Below are 20,593 nucleotides of genomic sequence, written 5' to 3'. Positions count from 1 at the left end.
CCCACCGCCCGAATGTGCCGTGACCTGGAATGGACGGGGGCAGTTTACCTCACACACAGTAGACTTCAAAAACGGCCGAACAAATCCAGCGGGAGAGGGCTATCATGGAGGCGGGAAGTTCACGTCTTCGACCCATAAGGATGACAAAAAGAGAATAGGAACGTCTAAAGGAGGCAGTCCGCGAGAGATAGATCTCAAAAGCAGATACCAGGTCCAGCCTGTGGAGGGCCCATAACCTTGGATGACTGGCAGAAGGGCAAGAAGAGGGGAGGACGATTTCCTCATTAAGGGGGAAGGCTGATACCACCTTAGGCAGAGATGACGGAACAGGTCGTAATAACACCCTATTGTGATGGACGACGGTAAACGGGGGATTAGGCAAGAGAGTTGCAAACTCAGATACCCTGCAAATGAAAGTAATGGCCACCAAGAAGGCAACCTTCCACATCAAGAGATGCATAGGAATCTCCCTCAGTGTTTCAAAGGGATGAGATTGTCATACTGTCAGGACCAAGTTTAGGTCCCAAGGCGGTAACGGGGAACAATAGGGAGGAATGGCATGAGCGACAGCTTGCAAGAAGTTGCGGACCATCGACCTTGAACACAGACAACACTGAAAAAGTACCGAGAGGGCCGACACCTGTCCTTTTAAGGAACTGAGACCCAGCCCCAACCCCAGACCACTCTGCAAAAAGGAAAGGACCCGAGGCAGAGAGAAATACATAGGGTGAGCCTTCAGCTGCTCACACCAGAGGAAGAAGCTCCTCCACACCCGATAATAGACTTCGGAAGAAGAGGGCTTCCTGGCCTTTTTGAATAACTGCCTCTCCAAAGCCGTGGGATCTGAAGACCAAAGTCTCAACAGCCATGCCGTTAAATGTAGCATGGATAAATTGGGGTAGAAAAGAGCTCCCTGAGAGAGAAGGTTGGGTCGGAGTGGAAGGTGTCCTGGAGCGGCAATTAGGAGGTCGACAAGCTCCGCATACCATGCTTTGCATGGCCAATCTGGAGCCACGAGGATGACTGGAAGGCCGTTCTGCCTGATGTTCTTGAGAAGTCGCGGGATCAGAGAGAACGGAGGGACCCAGAATCCCTCCCACGAGATCATGAGGGCATCTACTGCGCAAGCCAAGAGATACTGGTATCAGGTCACAAAGGCTGTCTAATCTGCGGCTGAATCTGGAGGCCATAAGATCCACGTCCGGCTGGCCCCACCTGCGGCAAATAAACCAAAATACTTGTCCAGTGTCCAATGTGACCTTAAGACTCTGCAGGTTGGACTCCCAAGTAGGAGCTTTTATCAGGATGTCCAAATAAGGAATGGCCACAATCCATTTTAGATGATGGAGTGCTGTGACCGCCACTAACACCTTGGTAAAAACTCACGGTGCGGTAACCAACCCGAACGGTCTATACCATGGTCTGGAGCGGTGTACCCCATTGGGACGGACAAGTAACAAACTATCAAAACTGTAACTTGGAGTAGCACAATGTGCAATTACAAAGAGAACACTCCAACAAAAAGGAATATATGTGAAAGTGCTAAAAAAAAGACTGGTTGGGTGCTATGTCCCCCAATGAGCCAAGCGGGAAAGAGATTTTATGTTAAGTACCAAAATCTTGTTTTCTCATCCATATCATTGGAGGACACGGCTGAAGACCGTGGGACATTCCAGAGTAGTCCCTGGGAAAATATAGAAGGATGCATGCAGTCAGTTTATAGTAGTCTGTAAACTCTCTGACCAAGGGAGGCATCCGTGGATGCAAAGGTATGCACCCAGTAGAACTTTGAAAAGCTGTGCAAAGAGGTCCATTTAGTGACATTACACACCTGCATAGCGGAAGCCTTGTTGTGTACTGCTTATGAGGAACCCACCGCCCAAGTGGAATGCACTGTAACGTGGAACGGAGGTGCCTTGCCCATTGCACTTTAGGTCTCTACCACCGCTAATCGGCTCCAGCAACAGAAGACAACCTTGAAAGCCGCAAGGCCATGCCTTGGGCCATCAGGGATTATGAACAGGGAATCAGAAAAAAAGCCACTAAGAGTGAGATAGGTCCACAAAGCTCAAACTAGATCCAGTTTGTGAAGGGTGCGTTCTCTCGGATGAACTGCGGCAGGGCAAAAAGGAGGCAGGATAAGAAGGCGCTCCAGAAATAGAGATAAAACCAAATATATAGATAATATAAGTAACAGTGGACTCACCTGGTATGGAGCATTCCGCAAGACAGGACTTCACAATGTCCTCATTAAGGTACAAAGCAGACAACACCTTGTGGCCAACCCACCTCATCCTAAGGGTTGGCTGACAAGGCTGGAAGTTCAGAAACCCGGCGAATGGAGGTGGCCACTACCAAGGAGGCCACCTTCTTGGTTAAAAGGTGTGCTGGAACTTCAGCTAATGGCTCAAAAGTATGAGAGACTGTATCACATCCAGTACTAGATTAAGGTCCCAAGATGGGACTAGAGCATGGTATGGACGGGGTCAGCAAGCCCCTGTAGAAAAATACGGACAGCCGACTTTGAAGCCAGTGGACGATGAAAAAAGTATAGATGGAGCGAATACTTGACCTTTCAAGGAATTAAAGTTCAGGCCCATATCCAGACCCTTCTGAAGGAAGGATAGAAGGTGGAATAAAGAAAAACGCATAGGATGAAAGTGGCGCTGTTCCCCCAGAGAACTTTTTCTAAAAACGATTATAAAGTGGAGGATTTTCTACCCTTCATCATAGTTTGAATGACATGTTCTGCAAATGTATGGGCTCAACCGTCACGTTAAACGAAGACAAATTCAGATGGAAGAGGGGTCCCTGTGGGAGAAGAACTTCTCGAAGAAGAAGACGCCACATACAGTCGACGAGAAAGTTGACAAGATCTGCGTATCACACACGACAGGGCCAATCCAGTGTGATTAGAATTACCAGGAGGCCTTTCATCTTGAGAAGTCGTGGGATTGGTGTGAAGAGGGGAAACTTTAATTCTATTCATGCAAGTACTAGTGCATTCACAGCTCGACCTTGAGGGTCCTGAGACCTGGACACAAAGATTGGTAACTTGTAATTCTGGATGCCATGAGGTTGATGTCCAGTTGACCCCACCTTCGACAAAGTGCTCAAAAGACTTTTGGGGAATAGTTTCCATTCTCCTGGCTCGACTTTCTCACTGCTATCCAGCTGTCCACTCCCAGTATGAGGATCTTCAGCCCATAGCAAGATTTTCACTGCTTCTGCCATGACCTTCGTGCTGCAGGTCCCGCCTCGATGATTTATGTACGCAAAGACCGATGCATTGTTGGCTTGGACCCTAACTGTGAGACCTGTCAGCTGGGGTGCGAACATGTTTATCGGTAGAGTGGATTCTTGTCTGGTTCAAGTGTCTTGTGCCATGAGACTTTGCAGAGAATCCCCGCAGCCGAAGAGGCTTGCATTTGTGGTCAGTACCTGCCATTGGAGGGTCATAAAAGAGGGTCCAAGATGGATCCATGGGGAACCCATCCATCAAAAAAGGGAGTGCTATATCTGTAAAGGCATTCAGATCTTGTGATCTAAAGAGACAACTGGAGGGCCAAGTGTGAAATAGCCTTAAAGGAAGAGACCATCAGCCCCAGCACTCTCATGCAGTGACGAACAGTCAGGGTTTCGGAGTTCGCAGAGAGAACACTTGCTTCTGGAGAAGATGTAGTTTTGGTGGTGGCCTGTGATGTATCAAAGGAGAGACCCAGAAAGTCCAGACATTGCAACGATGAGGGGTAAGACTTGGGATGGTTGATTATCCATCCAAACCTGGTCTGGGTGTCCAAACTGATGCGGAGACTTTCCAGGTTGGCCGACAGGGTCAGGGTTTTTACTATGATGTCTTTGAGATAGGGAATGGCAACTATGTCTTAGAGTGGAGGATAGCCATCAGTGACACCATAACTTTCTTGAACACTCAGGATGCTGTGACCAACCCAAAAGAAAGGGACGTGTGTTGACAGTGATTTGACCGGATGGCAAAGTGGAGAAACTTCTGCTGCACTCGACAGATGGGGATGTAAATATAGGCATCCTTGATGTCGATGGATTACAAACTCCTTTGATTCCATGGATACAATGACAGATCTCAGTGATAGCATTCTGAAGTGTCATAAATTGGCATACTGATTCAACATCTTCAGGTCCAGAATGGGTTTGATGTTGCTGTTCTTCTTTGTAACCAAGAATAGATTGGAATAGAAATTCGCAAAGAACTGAGACGGAGGTGTCGGAACTATGATGCCTTGAGAAAATTGGTTGTGTATCGCCCAAGCCAAAGTGCTGGCCTTTGAAGCGGACTTCAGAATTCTGGAGCTAAAGAAGCAGTCCAGAGCTGGGGTAAAAAAATTCTATGGCATAGCGTGAAGATACGACTTCCCGAACCCAGACATCCGATATGAGGGCGAGTAGAGTGTCTCTGAATAGGGAAAGTCATCCCCCCCGCCCATCCTGTATAATTTAGTGTGGACCACTCTTCATGCTGAGGGCTATGGTCGGGAGAGCCAGGAGGGTCTTGGTTTAAAGGAGGGCCTTCATTTTTGTTTCTGTGTTTTTGTAATATTTGAGCTCCGGGGACTAAAATGGCGAAAGGAGCAAAATTGAAGTCTTTTCTTCTACAAGCTCTTTTATGTCTGCATATATTTTGTGGTAGGTGGGAAATTTTCCCACCAGTGGCTTCAGATATGATCACATGTAGTCTGGCGTCAAGCAGCCAACAAAAGGGAGACCTGTTAAGGACCTCTTAGAGGAGGCATCTACGTCCCAGGATTTTAGCCACAGGGTTCGGCGCGCGACTACTGTAGCTGATACTAATAGTCTGGCTGCATCGAGGGTAAATTCACAGATAAACTTCCCTGCGTAGTTTATCTGATGTGCAATGTCTGCCAATTCTTTCGAAGGAGAACCAGAAAGAATATCCCTGTGAAGTTGCTTGGCCCATTCAGTAGTGACCTTGCTTACCCAAGAAAAAAAAAAAAAAGACAAAAACCGAAGCCAGAAGAGATTCCATTTTCCTGTCGCGCACCTCTTAAAAAGACAAACCATACGTTGTGGCAAGAGCATTGTGTTTCACCAAACAGGACACTGGTGGATCTACTGCCAGTGAAGATGATCATTTTTTCACTAACTCTTCCAGAAGAGGACACATGAGGTATACATGAGTGTTTGTCGGGAAGGTTAAATTCCTTGGATAATACATTGTTGAACTCTGTATGGGGAGGAAAGGCCTTTGGAGAATTTTTTTGGCATCTGAAGGAAACCATCACCCCTCATGTAGTAGGTGTGAGATCTGACCCCTGGAGGGCATCCTTTATGGTGACCCTCAGGCGATCCACCATAGTAGAAAGCTTATAAGCCTGTTCTTTGTCCAGATCAGAATCTGAGGGGCACTCAGACAGTTCAACCTCTCAGCGACTACTGTCTAACTCAGGAGGAAGGTTCCAAACACATTCTGAGAAGGGCTGGACAGGAGGACGATGCAGGGGATCGAGATGACTGCCTTCTGCCCGAAGGCCTAGTTCTCTTCCGTGGCCTAGCCTGGGAGGAAACCTGCGTGAACTCCAGTCTGTCTAGAACTGCAACGCAGCATAGCCTGGAGAGCAAAACCCTGTAAATCATTACATACTTATCAGAACAGGATTATACAAACCCAAGTCAAAAAAAGTTGGACCGCTGTGTCAAAGGTAAAGAAAAAAAAATAAAAGAATGCAAGGATTTGGAAATCGCATCAAATTATATTTTGTTCACAATAGAACATAACGGAGGGGGAGGGGCATGGCTTCAGATCATTTAAAAAAATGATTAAATTTAGAAATCGATGGCAGCAACACATCTCACAAAAGTTGGGACGGGTAACAAAAGGCTGGAAAGGTAAGTGGCACTAATGAAAGACAGCCGGAGGGTCAACTTCACATATTTATACAGTCACATGACTATATACATAGAATGCAATTGTTCTCAATGAGAGAAACCAAGTCATCCTGTAGATGTGATACCTTGTAATGGCTAACAAAAATACAGGATGTTACAGCAGCTTTCAGACCTCTCAGGGTCCTTCCTCAGGCATAATGGAACAAATCTGGATGGGACATATTATAAATATATTTCCCCAGTCGTCTCCACGACAGCACCACTTGAGATTGGACAGGAACACACTGAGAGGTTAAAGGGGTTGTCCCGCGCCGAAACGGGTTTTTTTTTTTTTTCAACAGCCCCCCCGTTCGGCGCGAGACACACCCGATGCAGGGACCTAAAAAAAAATCCGCACAGCGCTTACCTGAATCCCTGCGCTCCGGTGACTTCTTACTTACCGGTTGAAGATGGCCGCCGGGATCTTTTCCCTCGGTGGACCGCAGCTCTTCTGTGCGGTCCATTGCCGATTCCAGCCTCCTGATTGGCTGGAATCGGCACGTGACGGGGCGGAGCCACACGGAGCCGCTCTCCGGCACGAGCGGCCCCATTCAGAAAAGAAGAAGACCCGGACTGCGCAAGCGCGTCTAATCCGGCGATTAGACGCTGAAAATTAGACGGCACCATGGAGAAGAGGACGCCAGCAACGGAGCAGGTAAGTGAATAACTTCTGTATGGCTCATAATTAATGCACAATGTACATTACAAAGTGCATTAATATGGCCATACAGAAGTGTATAACCCCACTTGCTTTCGCGGGACAACCCCTTTAAAAGCTCCCCCCCTTCCCCCCTTTCCTCAGTGTCTTCCTGTCCTGCCAGGAGGCAGGATCTCTGAGAGGAGCTGGTGGAGAAGCCAGCCAAAGCACGGGTGGATCGGAGGGCAGTGGGTCAGCCTGTCCTCCCTTCCCAGCCAGACGACTCCCGGGACGCCACATGGGGTGGTAACCCCCGGGCCAGGTTCCTCCCGCGGCGGCCCATGGGGGGTACAAAGCGGGAGCCTCAGTCCCCCTCCTTGTATAGTCACAGCGTGGCGCTCCAGGAAGCCCTTTTACGGCGGGGGGAGGGGCGTCGCGTCACGTGTCCAGCGTGGTGACATCACGCTCGCATCAGGAGCCGCACGGAGGGGGCGGGGCTTAGTGCAGGAGCGCGAAAATTCAAAATAAGGAACCTGAGAGAAGCCAGAAGGTTGACCAGCACTACAGGTCGCAGGGTGTCTGCAGCACCGGTACAGTAATGAGTGCTCAAGCCCCAGAGATAGCTGAAGCCTCAGCGGCCGTAAGTAGGCAGTGCGGCAAAAAATACAAAATGCAAAATCCAATGTATTGTATATGGAAAAATTGCATATTTACCCGCAAAAAATACTTTCCCTTTTTTTGTCAGGGGGATAAAAAAAGACATCCCCCCCAGAACAAAACCCAAAAAATGCGTGGAGTGCGGGACGAGACTGCCAGCTACGTACCAGGAGGCCTCTATGCAAGGCATGCGTAGCTAGGCTAGTCAAAGAGGAATCGGGATTCATGGACGACGTTAGGAAGCTGGTGAAGGAGGAGGTTCGATCAGCCCTAACGTCACAGCTGGCGCCGCCAGACAAACGCCAGAAAAAGGCGTATGTTCCCGACGAGCCTTCCAACTCCGAGAGTTCTATCAGGTCGGAGCAAGAGGAACAGGCGGCCGAGGAGTCCTCAGACAGTGAGGACTACAAAAGATACTTATTCCATCAGGACGATTTAACGGAATTGATTAAGTCAGTCAGGGCTACACTAAAAATGGAAGAGCCCAGAGAACCACGCACCCTGCAAGACGAGATATTCGGGGGACTAGGGGAGAGGCACAAGCATACCTTCCCTGTCCACAAAAACAGCACTAGAATTATCCAAAAGGAGTGGAAGAAACCAGACGCAGGTTCCTTCTCCGCTAGAGGGGTAAAAAGAAGGTACCCATTCAAGGAGGAAGTTTGCGCAAGCTGGAAAGGGATACCCAAGGTAGACGTCCCAGTGGCCAAAGTAGCTAGGAGGACGAGCCTGCCCTTTGAGGACGCCGCACAGTTAAAAGATCCCATGGATCGCAAAGCCGAAGGCCTTCTAAAGAAATCATGGGAGGCAGCGGAAAGCATACTTAGGCCAGGGATCGCAGCCACTTGTGTGGCGCGCACTCTGGGGGTATGGCTAGAACAGCTACAGCTACACCTAACCGATAAGACGCCAAGGGAACAGATCCTAAATTCTCTTCCTATCCTGTGTATGGCAACAAACTTTCTAGCGGATGCCGCGGCCGAAACGGTTAAACTCTCGGCAAAAGCTACAGCCCGGTCTAACTCAGCCAGAAGAGTGTTATGGCTGAAATCATGGTCAGGCGACCTAGCCTCAAAAAATAAACTATGCGCCCTCCCGTTCTACGGCCAGTTTTTGTTCGGACCAGACCTAGACAAAATCCTGGAGAAGGCGGCCGACAAAAAGGGATTCCCTGAAGAAAAACCGCAGAGAGGGAAGACCTTCTTCCGAACCCCAGGGAAACAGCCCGAGGCAAGGGCAAGACAGGCCGCTGGAGTTACCCCAAGGGGGGCAGAGGGAGAAATATCCTCTTTAATCCCCACCAGGGGGAGCCCAAGCAGAGACCCTGACGCCAGCTCCGTAGGGGCAAGGCTGGGGAACTTTGTGGACCAATGGGCCGCAATTTGCGAAGGCCCATGGATCCCAAAGATCCTACAGCAGGGATACCGGATAGAACTGGTGTCCCTCCCCAGAAGGAAATTCATTATCACAGGAGGCTCAGGGCAACAGTTACACTTACTAAGGCAGAGCGTTTGGGGCCTGCAACATCTAAACGCAATATCCCCCGTACCGCAAAACGAGGAAACTCAGGGCCATTATTCCAGGCTCTTCCTAGTAAGAAAACCCTGCGGGAAACAGCGGATGATAGTGAATCTGAAGCTTTTGAACACCTGTGTCAAGTACAGGAAATTCAAAATGGAGTCCATCTCCTCAACGATAAAGTTGATCCCCAAAGGGGCCTACATGGCATCCATCGATCTGAAGGACGCTTATTTCCACGTACCGATCCACGAGGGGTCCCAAAGATACCTAAGGTTCGCAGTGGATATGGGCAAAGGAATAGAGCACCACCAATTCAGATGCCTGCCCTTCGGGATCTCCTCAGCACCCAGAATTTTTACCAAAATTATGGCAGAGGTAGCCGCCTACCTGAGGAAAAAGTCGATCCTAATAATACCCTACCTGGACGATATTTTGATAATAGCAGAGTCCAGGAAACTACTAACGAAACACCTAGAGATAGTGCTAGAACTCCTCCAGTCTCTAGGATGGATCATAAACTGGGAAAAATCCAGCTTAGACCCCGACAGGAAGAAGACGTTTTTGGGCATAACGCTCAACTCAGAATTACAATGCTCCTGCCTGCCCGAGGAAAAAATACAAAAAATCCAAAGGCTGGTCAGATCCTTCCTACAGAAACGATCATGCACAATTCGGGAAGCCATGTCTCTCCTGGGAAGCCTAACATCATGCATTCCCGGAGTAGCATGGGCCCAGGCTCACACCAGAGCTCTACAGGCCTCCGTCCTATCCACATGGGACAAAAAGCAGTCCTCGCTAGGGACAAAAATGTACATCCCTGCGTTGGTGGACATCCCCAGCGAACCTGCAGGAAGGGGTTCATTGGCTACAAAACCCAGCCACGCACATCACAACGGACGCAAGCGCCTGGGGATGGGGAGCGCATGTGGGGAACCAGTTCTTTCAGGGCCCGTGGTCCCAAAGGATAAAAGAACAATCCTCCAATTACAGAGAGCTACAGGCTGTATGGCGGGTCCTACAGCAGTTAGGAAACTCGCTACGGAACCAGCATATAAAGATACTGTCGGACAATACCACCACGGTCGCCCATATTCGGCACCAGGGGGGCACAAGGTCTCCTGCCCTGCAAAACATTTCGCAGAAAATCTTCCACTGGGCAGAGGGCCGGATCCTTTCAATCACGGCAACACACTTAAAAGGGACGCTAAACCAAAAAGCGGACTTCCTCAGCAGGAGGCAGATAGACCCAGGAGAATGGTCTCTCTCCCTGGAGGCATTCAGAATCCTGACCAACTGGTGGGGGACCCCACAATTGGACCTATTTGCAACCAGGGAGAACGCCAAAGTAGGCAATTTGTTCTCCCTCTGGCCAGGAGATCGTCCTACAGCAATAGACGCCCTAGGCCAGGACTGGGGAAAGGGGCTAGCGTACGCGTTTCCTCCGATACCGCTGATCCCCAGGGTCTTACAACATTTCTGAACCCAGGTATGCACGCTAATCCTGGTGACCCCCTTCTGGCCCAAGAGAAGTTGGTTCGGTCTTCTGACAACATTGAGTGTCCAGGACCCAGTCACCTTTCCGACCTGGACAGATCTGCTATCACAGGGGCCACTGAACCACCCGGGCTTAGACAGACTCCAATTAACAGCATGGCTCTTGAGGAATCCTCACTAAGGGGGAAGGGATTCTCACAAAGAGTGGTAGAAACGTTAATGTCCAGCAGAAAAAAGACGACCCACCTTATCTACCAGAAGGTTTGGAGAAGGTTCTCCTCATGGAGACAGGGAAGGGATTCCGGGGAGTCTATCCCGAGCATCCCTTTGATCTTAGCATTCTTGCAGGAGGGCCTAGAGATGGGCCTCTCTCCAAGCATCCTGAAGGTCCAGGTCGCAACCCTTAGCGCCATATGCGACACAAAGTTCACGGACAACAGATGGGTCAACAGGTTCCTGACAGCAGCAGCTAGATTACGACCTAGACCCATAAACCTTGTTCCAGACTGGAACCTTAATTGGGTTCTAAGGGCCATGTCAGCGGAACCATTCGAGCCGATCGAAGCACTACCCATAAAAATGCTTACGATCAAGACCGTTTTCCTAGTAGCCATCACGTCCGCAAGGAGGGTTAGCGAGCTGCAGGCCTTGTCCATTCGCCACCCGTTCCTGAAAATCTCGGACACCAAATTAGTATTTAAAACGGACCCTGCCTTCATGCCAAAGGTGGTATCACATTTTCATAGGTCCCAGGACGTAATAATTCCCTCATTTTTTAGTAAACCTAAAAACGAGGAAGAAAAAACCCTAATCTGCCTGGACGTCAGTAGAGCAGTCCTAGGCTACTTAGAGGCGACAAGCCACTGGAGACAGGACAACAACTTGTTCATCCAGTTCAGTGGCCCAAATAAAGGGAACAAAGCAGCGAAAAGCTCCATAGCCGGGTGGATCCGCCTAGCCATCATAGAGTCCTACAAAGCCCTCGGGAAGGAAATCCCCTTAGCTCTTAAAGCCCATTCTACAAGGGCAGTAGCGTCCTCATGGGCCGGACATAGCTCAGCCTCGGTCGAGCAGATATGCAAAGCCGCAGTCTGGAAGAAACCCCACACGTTCATTAACCCCTTCACGACCAAGGACGTACCGGTACGTCGTGTGGCCGCAGGGTATGTATGAAAAGAGGTTGCGATGCAACCTCTCTTCATACAGTGTGGGCGTCAGCTGTTTATAACAGCTGACACCCGCGGGCAATAGCCGCGAGCGGCCGCGCGGCCATTAACCATTTAAATGCCGCTGTCAATTCTGACAGCGGCCTTTAAATCCCCCGAACGATGTTCGGGGGTCCCGCACGGTCCCCCCGAGGTGAGATTGGGGGAGCCGTGCAGGTGTCATGGCAGCCGGGGGCCTAATGAAAGGCCCCAGGGCTGCCCTAACAGACTGCCTATGAAGCCATCCACACAGGGTGGCTTGATAGACTGCCTGTCAAAAAGCAGTATGACGTAATGCTATAGCATTACGTCATACTGCAGGAGTGATCAAAGCATCGCATCTTAAAGTCCCCCAGGGGGACTTAAAAGTAATGTAAAAAAAACAATCAATAAAGTTTTTTTTAATTGAAAAAAAAAAAAAAGTTGTAAAAGTTTAAATCACCCCCTTTTGTCATATCTATTATTAAAAAAATCTAAATAAATTAAAAATATGTATTTGGTATCGCCGCGTCCATAAACGTCCGAACTATCAAAGTAGCGCATTATTTTTCCCGCACGGTGAACGTCGTCCGAAAAAAAAAATAAAGAACGCCAGAAATGCACTTTTTTAGTTACCCTGTCTCCCAGAAAAAATGCAACAAAAAGCGATCAAAAAGTCGTATGTATTCCAAAATGGTACTATCAGAAACTACAGGACATCCCGCAAAAAATGAGACCTTGCTCAACTACGTCGACGCAAAAATAAAAAAGTTATTGCGCGCACAAAATGACCGCAGGAAATAATTGAAAAAAATTTAATGTCTTTGAAAAAAAAAACTATACAAGTTTGGTATCCTAGTAATCGTACCGACCCATAGAATAAAGTTATCATGTCGTTTTTGTTGCCGTTTGTGCGCCGTAAAAACAAGACGCACTAAAAGATGGCGAAATGTCGTTTTTTTCCCCATTTTACTCCACTTAGAATTTTTTAAAAGTTTTTCAGTACATTATATGGTACTTTAAATAGCACTATTGAAAAATACAACTCGTCCCGCAAAAAACAAGCCCTCATACAGCGACGGCAATGGATAAATAAAGGAGTTACGATTTTTTTAAAGGGGGGAGGAAAAAACGAAAATGGAAACAGAAAAATGGCCGCGTCATTAAGGGGTTAAACACTATAGGGTAAAAGTGCAGCAGGACGAGGACATGGCCTTCGGCCGCAAAGTCCTCTCGGCCGCAATCCCACCCTAGGGAAACTTTAGTTGGTACGTCTCAATTGGTGCGGTCGTGGAGACGACTGGGAAAAAATGGATTATACCTACCTGATAATCGGGTTTCCAGTAGTCTCCACGACAGCACCCGTACCTCCCCCCCCCCCCTAAATGGATAGAAAGAAACTATAGAATATAATATAATTTTATAATCAACAAAAAACCCCGGTTAAGGGAAGGAATGTAAGTTTAGCTCCTGCCCCGGCAATTCGTTAGAATTCACTGAGGAAAGTGGGGAAGGGGGGGGGAGCTTTTAACCTCTCAGTGTGTTCCTGTCCTATCAGGAGGAGGCAATCTCAATTGGTGCTGTCGTGGAGACTACTGGAAACCCGATTATCAGGTAGGTATAATCCATTGTTTATATTACACACAGAAATGTTCACACATGAAATGGCCAAAAATCTGAGACTAATTTGTACCGGACAAGATGAGCAGAGAAGTAAATACTTCAATCAGTCCACTGGGAAGGAATGTGACCGCTTTATGATCTCCATATTGGTGCTAGGAGGTCACGGGCCGGTGTGTCATGTCTCCCTCAGACCTGCAAATAAGGACCATGAACCAATACCTCTGCAGCGCCACCTATTGGTTGGCAGCATTGCTTCAAATCCATATATGAATATTTCCAAGTCTTTAAAACAATGAGAATTGTGGAAAATACCCCTTCTGGGTGCTCCTCCCGGGGAGGAGACAATGCCTTCCCGAAGCACCCACCCCCCAGGTGTGTTTGTTTGTTCCCCCCTTCTAGGTGCTCCTCCCGGGTAAGAGACAATGCCTTCCCGACGCACCCACCCCCCAGGTGTGTTTGTCCCCCCCTTCTGGGTGCTCCTCCCGGGGAGGAGACAATGCCTTCCCGAAGCACCCACCCCCCCAGGTGTGCTTGTCCCCCCTTCCCCGGGGCGCCCTCCTTTAGACCTTTCATATTCTCCACTGATTCAAGAACTCCGCTCCGAGGTTCATTCCATTATTGAGGGTCTCATAGATGGTCATACATGTATACTCCCAACACTTCAGTGATACAAGATCATCATTTATTTTCGTTCAAAACGTTTTTATGGGGTCAGAGTAAACATACAATGTGGAACAAACCACTCTTTAAAGCAAATGCAAACATGCCGTCCGTAGGGCCATAACACTCACAACCTTCATTCACACCAGCAGGGGGCCTACATCTAAGAAAACTCCATCCAGGATTTTCATCTAATACAAAACGAACCAACCAGACATGAATAAAGACAGGGTAAAGAGCAAGGAAAGGAGAGAGGGGAAGTAAAGCCACGCCAAGATCGTGGGTGGGGATGGTATACAGGAGGGCAAAGGGATGAAAGTGCAGTAAGAGGGAGGGGCTAAGGAGGGCTGAGGGATGGGTCTTCGTAATGCCTCCTAGAGGATCTTGGATGCATATAAGATGTATTCGCTATGAGCTAAGTGATTAAGGACGAGGGCTTTACCCCGAAGCGCCAGCCGACTCAGGAGCCACCTGGTCCCCCGACTCCCAGGCAGACACAGATGAGTGAAGTACTTCTGGCGTGGCTAGACCCGGGTAAGATCATGTGTTTTTATAAGCCATTAAAAGGTATCCTATCTACAGGATTACTGGGTTTCTCTTAGTGAGGACAATAATATATCGCCCTACTGGCGACACCGGACCAAACCTTTTCTATGTTTTGTGTATAAATAGAGCCTGTTAGAGAGGCCGAGTCTCTCAGGAGTAGAGATGGTCAGAGGTCACCGATCTGCGGGAAACTGCAGCTAATAATTGTGGGACAATGTCAGAAAAAGGTTCCTCAGCGCAAAACTGTGAAGACTTTGAATATCCACCATCTAATGATAACATAATACCATCAAGAGATTCATGGAGTCTGGAGAACTTCATGTGCACAAGAGACATGGCCAACAGTATAGATTGTATGCTGGAGGTCTACGGGCCCTCAGGCGGCACCGCATTATATACAGACATGATTCTGTAATGCCAATCACTGCAGGGCTCAGGAATACCTCCAGGAATCACCGTCTGTGAACAGTGTGGTGCAAATATACTTGGGCATTCATGGCCCTCCATCTGTATCCATAGAGCCATGAACGTTCACTGTGTAAGTTATAAGGATTGTATATCTGAGTCTTACAGACCTGCTGCAGACCATGTTAGTATCTGCAGAGTGTCACCATGGTCTTGTTACTCCACCACCAGTGTCTATAGAGTCTTGTGATCTATTGTCTAATTAATCATGTAAATCTCTCATCATTGTCTTAGGCCTGAACTAGAGCCTGATGTATACTTGAAGCTTAGTGCGGTCATTGTTTTAGGAACCAGTTTTGTTTGTCTGATGGTCACTTCAGATTGTGACCTTTTCGGACAAGCAGGTCCATGCTTGTCCGAAAGCAATAGATCATAGTAAGTATAACCGACAGGAGGGTTTGGGGAGTTAGAAGCATGTTGGACCTGTGATGGGGAACGTCCTCTCACGTTGCCGTTCCCAAGAGGCCTCCTGTTCTCCGACTTTTGCTTCTCCGGTTGGTGTACAAAGCAGATAGGTATACCGAAGGCTCCTGGTGATGGGAGTATTGATGTAGCCACTGTTTAAGAATGGTTTACAGAACTTCTATGTAATATCCCCTATTGGTATACTGTGTTGTATCCGCCCACTTGTCCTTCTTTAAAGCCGTATCCGAACTTGTTGTTTTCAAGTTAGCTAAACACACCGTTCCCGGTACAATCCCCAAATGCAGGTTCTAGATGTATCATGCAAAGAAGAAGCCATGTATCAACACAATCCACAAGCACCGGCGTTTACAATGGAGAGCTGTTCTGTGGTCAGAGGAATCAAAATATGAAAAGCTTTTAGGAAGCCACGGATGTCGTGTCCTGCGGACTCCAGAGGAGAGGAACCGGCCAGCTTATGATCAGCGCCGTCCTGCATCTCTGGTGGTACGGGGTGGCATTAGTGCCTATGGCACGGGCAGCGCACACATCAGTGCTGACCGTATATACAGTATATAGAGGTTGTAGAAGGGAAAGCCTTGCATATAATGCTAAGCCCCATTCTGCATCCATCATAACAGCAATTGGTCTCCACACTTCCCAGACTGTTGTAAAAAGAAGAGGGGGTGCTACACCCTGGTCGGCACGGCCCCGGACCGACTTATCAGATGTGTTGCTGCCATCAATCTCTAAGGAAGTTCATTTTTTTAAATAAAATGGAATAATGCCCCCCCCCCCCAATATGTTATGTGTTCAACTGGGAATAAAACACGATTACAGGAGATCGCCACATTGTTATATTCTGTTTTTCTTTACATTTACATAATTTGGAATTGGGGTTGTATATAACAGGGTGCTTCACAGAGAACGGTGTAGAAGAAAAGTGGAAGGAACATATAAGAGTCAGAGTGACCTGAGGAACAGAAGAACTCTAAGTTTGTAGCTGCACCTTACAGATGTTGGGTGTGGGCACCATTAGGGGCAGATGTTGGGTGTGGGCACCATTAGGGGCAGATGTTGGGTGTGGGCACCATTAGGGGCAGATGTTGGGTGTGGGCACCATCAGGGGCAGAGGTTGGACGTGGGCACCATCAGTGGCAGAGGTTGGACGTGGGCACCATCAGTGGCAGAGGATGGACGTGGGCACCATTAGGGGCAGATGTTGGGTGTGGGCACCATTAGGGGCAGATGTTGGGTGTGGGCACCATTAGGGGCAGATGTTGGGTGTGGGCACCATTAGGGGCAGATGTTGGCAGCCCAGTTCTGCCCACACGTCCTGGCCTATCCTCCATCACCATTTCCACTAGCGGAGATGCGCTGTTTTAGGCCGTCTAGTCCCACCAACAGTCCCACATCAATCATCTGTAAGGTGCAATAAAAACTTGAAGAGTTCTTGTGTCTTTTCAGGTCATTCTGACGGCTGTCCCTCCAGTTATGATGAGATCAGCTCTACCTTTGCACCGTTTTGTTTGTATCACCGTGTAGCAGGCGGCTTCTGTTATTTCATGGAGAGGCAAAGTCCCTGCAAGAGTTGTAGAGATCTCTAACCTTCTGTAAAAGCTGCAGGTGGCGCCACATACTCCCCACAGGCAATAATAAAAGTTGCATCCAGCAGTGCTTGTTAGTCGCTCTGTAGTCCGCAACAGTGTCCCAGACTGAGCTGAAGCACGTTACCCGCCCATGCCCCTCATGCCCGTATCTCACCTGGTCCTGCTGGTACTTTGCCACGCAGACCTCACCCGCCTCAGGAGTGTAAGCGGTTTTCATGCTACTGGAGTTGGAATACAGATTTTTCAAGGAATTTGTCACTTTGGTGAGATTATCCTCCGATTTCGCATCAAGGGCTTTCACAAAGAAGCTACTTGGGCTTGAAAACTCCACTGCATAAGCCTGAAACAGGAGAGAAGGGGAAGTATGTGGCAGGACGTTCTACACGGAACACTTTATAGATCATAGGTCTACACAAAGATGGCTGCCACACTGCCGGAGTCTGGGCGGCATCTATAAGCCAAAACCAGAAGGTCCGAGACACAGCAGAGGGAGAAATCATCCCAGCACACGGTCTGTTTATTCTCCACTCTTGGTTGTAGCTTATATAATAAATGGCTCCTTTATTACAATTCATGTTCTTCCATTAGAGCCCCCACCCCTTTATTAGAGCCCCAGCCCCCTCTACTAGATCCCTGCCCCTCATGATTGATGCTCCCCTGTACGGTAATTCCCCCCGTGACCCCGGAGTGCAGCATAAAATCACAAATTTTCCGTGGATCAGTTTCAGTGTGAATCCACATTAGATGGAAGATCCAGCGATCGGAGCGACTTCCAACGAGGCCGGTCATCGGTGCCTGACTAGCCGGGGTCTCACCGCCAACCGCGGGGGTTCAATAGTGTAACGGTGTGGAGAGTATACAGAGAATGGCGCGATCGAGGAAAACATCCAGCGAAAGGGGATCCTGCGGACGGAAACAACTCCTCACTGAAAGGGGTCGGAGGAGGATGTCAGGAATCGTTCTCACCAACAGGCTGCACAGTCAGCTGAATACAACGCTGGAGCTCCAACTAACGTGTCCGAACGCACAACTCGCCGTTCCTCCGCACGGATGGTATAACAGCGGGCGACTAGTTCCAGCGCCATTGTGTCTAAGAGAAACAGAAAGACTCCAGCGGGCAAAAGAACGGAAAACTGTGAAAAAAGGATTTTTGACTTACTGTAAAAACCATTTCTCGCAGCGGTCATTGGGGAACACAGGACATGGCTATAGGCTGCTGCCACTTGGAGGCGTAACACTAAGAATGAAAGGCGGCTTCTCCTACGCGGGCGCTACCCGGCCTGATCAGTTTGTACGCCGGCAGTAGAAGCACGAGCTCAGAGAAAACAGTCATAACTCCAAGGAACAAAACTAACCAATGACATCATACTTCAGCAGCAAAGGACATCGTGACATCAGGGAACAATGGACGGGCACAGTGGTCCCCAATGAAGGCTATGATGAAAAGACTTTACTGTAAGTCAATAATACTCCCTCGTCCTCAGGTGTTTCATTGGTGGACACAGGACCATGGAACGCCCAAAAGTAGTCCCTGGGGCAGGAAACAACATGAGGCCTTTGGGGTGAATGCTGAGTCAGCGCTGTCCACCGCACCTTCCTGTAGAATGTGACAAAGGTGTGAAGGGAGGACCAGGTGAGCGATTGAGGGCCGATGCTAAACTTCCCAAGAAGCACCCACTGAACGGGGAGGGTGTGCCGAAACCATGAAGGAGAGGGACAGGGGGTCGCGACACTTCACTCGATAGGCCTCAAGAATGGCCAAGCAGATACACTTACAACCCCATACATCAACCGTCTGGCAAGACAAACGGGGTCGGAGGGCCGGAAGGAAGACAGGCCCACCAAATACAGGCAGATGACTCAACAACATGAAACTTGTGAAGCAGCACCTCCTTGGGATGCGACAGAGATGGGAAGGCAAAACAAGATCCTCATTAAGGTAGAAGTCAGAGACCACCTTTAAAGGAAGGTACCGGAACATCCCGCCCTGGTGAAGGACCAGGAAAGGAGAAAGGCAAGAAGGGAATGTCAGCTCGGAAACCCTGCGAATCAAGGTCACCGCTACTACGAAGGCCACCTTCCAAGAAAAGAGTCACAGAAAGATGTTCTAAAGAGTCTCAGAAGGAAGGGATTGGAGAACCTCCAAAACCAAAGTGAGCTTCCAGGGAGGGGTAGGAAGTCTGTACAGAAGAGCTATATGCACAACACCCTGGAGAGACGTCTTGACATGGAGATTAGAGGATACAGGATGCTGAAAAAGGACAGAAAAGGTGGAGACTTGGCTCTTCAGACAGGTAAGGGTTAAACCCGCATCCAGGCCAGACTGAAGGAAGGACAGAATTGAGGTATGGAGAAAACCATAGAGCAAAATGGCCTGTCCTCAGGGCACCGAAAATAGGCTTTCCAGGTGCGGTGGTAAATCCGAGACAACGACTAAATGCCCACTGGCTCTCAGGACCGGCCATGCTGTTAAATGCAGTAAATTCGGGTGTAGGAGAGGGCCCCGAGACAGACGATAGCGCCAAGCAGGAGGTGAAGGGGAACTTAGGCAACGAGGTTAACCATGTATGTGGACCAACCACGGCGGGGCCAATCTGGGGCCACAAGAATGACATGAACTCTTTCCATCTGGGATCTTCTTGGGCACCCAAAGCAGGAGTGGGAATGGGGGGAAAGAGATAGGGGATAGTCAAACTAAGTCCACAGAATCACAAGAGTGTCTTTCACGATTGCAAGTGGATTGCGAGCTCTGGAGACGAACCTTGTGATTCAAAACGAGAGACCAGGAGGCCAACGCACAGAGCGGCTCAGCATTGGCAAATCAGGGAGAAATCGTCGGGGTGAAGAGACCCTCTCTGGGATTGACATGCCCTCAACAGATGGTCGGCGACCCAGTCGTCTACCCCGGGAATGTGTAACGCTGACATAACTGGGATGTGTTGCTCTGACCAGGACAAGACCCAAGCTGTCACCGTCATGGCTGACCTGCTGCGGGTGCCGCCCTGGCAATTGATGTATGCCACAGTAGTGGCATTGCCCATCTGGATCCGCACAGGATGTGTCTGCTAGATACACTTTCTAATGGCAAAATGGAGAGAAGGATCGCACCGAGCTCACGGATAATGATGGGGAGGCTGGACTCCTGAAGCTTCCAGCAACCCTGAACCATGTGGTGAAGGAACACTCCTCCGCAATCCAAAAAGCTGGCGCCCGTGGTCAGGGCAAGTCAGAGAACTGCAAGGATTGACCATAGAGAAGCCGGGGTAAGTGGAGCCACAAGAGAGATTCTCTCACCCGAATGGGGAGAAGAATGTGGTGGTGCAGGCATAGGAGAGACCGGTCCCAACTGGAGAGGATGAACTCTCTACAGGGGTCTGGTGTGGAACTGCACAAAGGTTATCAAATCCATTTTGAACATTACCTTGCCCATGATCCTAATGCAAAAATGGTGCAGAAGAGGATGATGCGGTCTCAAAAAACAATTCCTGGACTGGAGAGCGAGTCTCTAGTCTGTTGGAAGAAGGAGCCGCACAGCAGAGCTGTCAAAAAGTATCCCCACGAAGAGGAAGACCTGGGAAGGGGAAAGGCAAGACTTGGGCTCGTTGACAAATCCACCGTAACGAGCAAGAATCTCCATGGTCATCCTTGGACTCTCCTGATTCTTGTTTCTGGCATGGGCTGTGATGAGGATGTTGGCCAGGTACAGGATGACAACTCCTCCCCTGGATCTCAGTACTGCCAGGACTTTGAAACACACAGGGAGCCGCGGCCAACTCCAATGGAAGAGCTACAAATTGGAAGTGAGCAGACTGCACTGCAAAGTGGAGAAAGAATTGTTTAGAGGGGGGGAGATACATGAGAAGGTAAGTGTC

General features: G+C 49.0%; 1 protein-coding gene across 1 annotated transcript in view; it reads right to left on the bottom strand.

Annotated features, from left to right (window-relative positions):
* TDRD1 (tudor domain containing 1) overlaps positions 1–20,593 on the bottom strand; it is a 68,817-nt gene that overhangs the window by 46,742 nt on the left and 1,482 nt on the right. The window contains exon 2 of the mRNA XM_066601481.1: positions 16,876–17,061. Within this exon, the coding sequence (XP_066457578.1) occupies positions 16,876–17,061 (186 nt within the window). The remainder of the gene's footprint in view (positions 1–16,875; positions 17,062–20,593) is intronic.

The sequence above is a fragment of the Eleutherodactylus coqui genome, chromosome 4 (assembly GCF_035609145.1).
Source record: "Eleutherodactylus coqui strain aEleCoq1 chromosome 4, aEleCoq1.hap1, whole genome shotgun sequence".
In the NCBI taxonomy this organism is placed as follows: Eukaryota; Metazoa; Chordata; class Amphibia; order Anura; family Eleutherodactylidae; genus Eleutherodactylus; species Eleutherodactylus coqui.
Note: the sequence above shows the minus strand (reverse complement) of the source record. Positions and strands in the feature narration are given on the sequence as shown.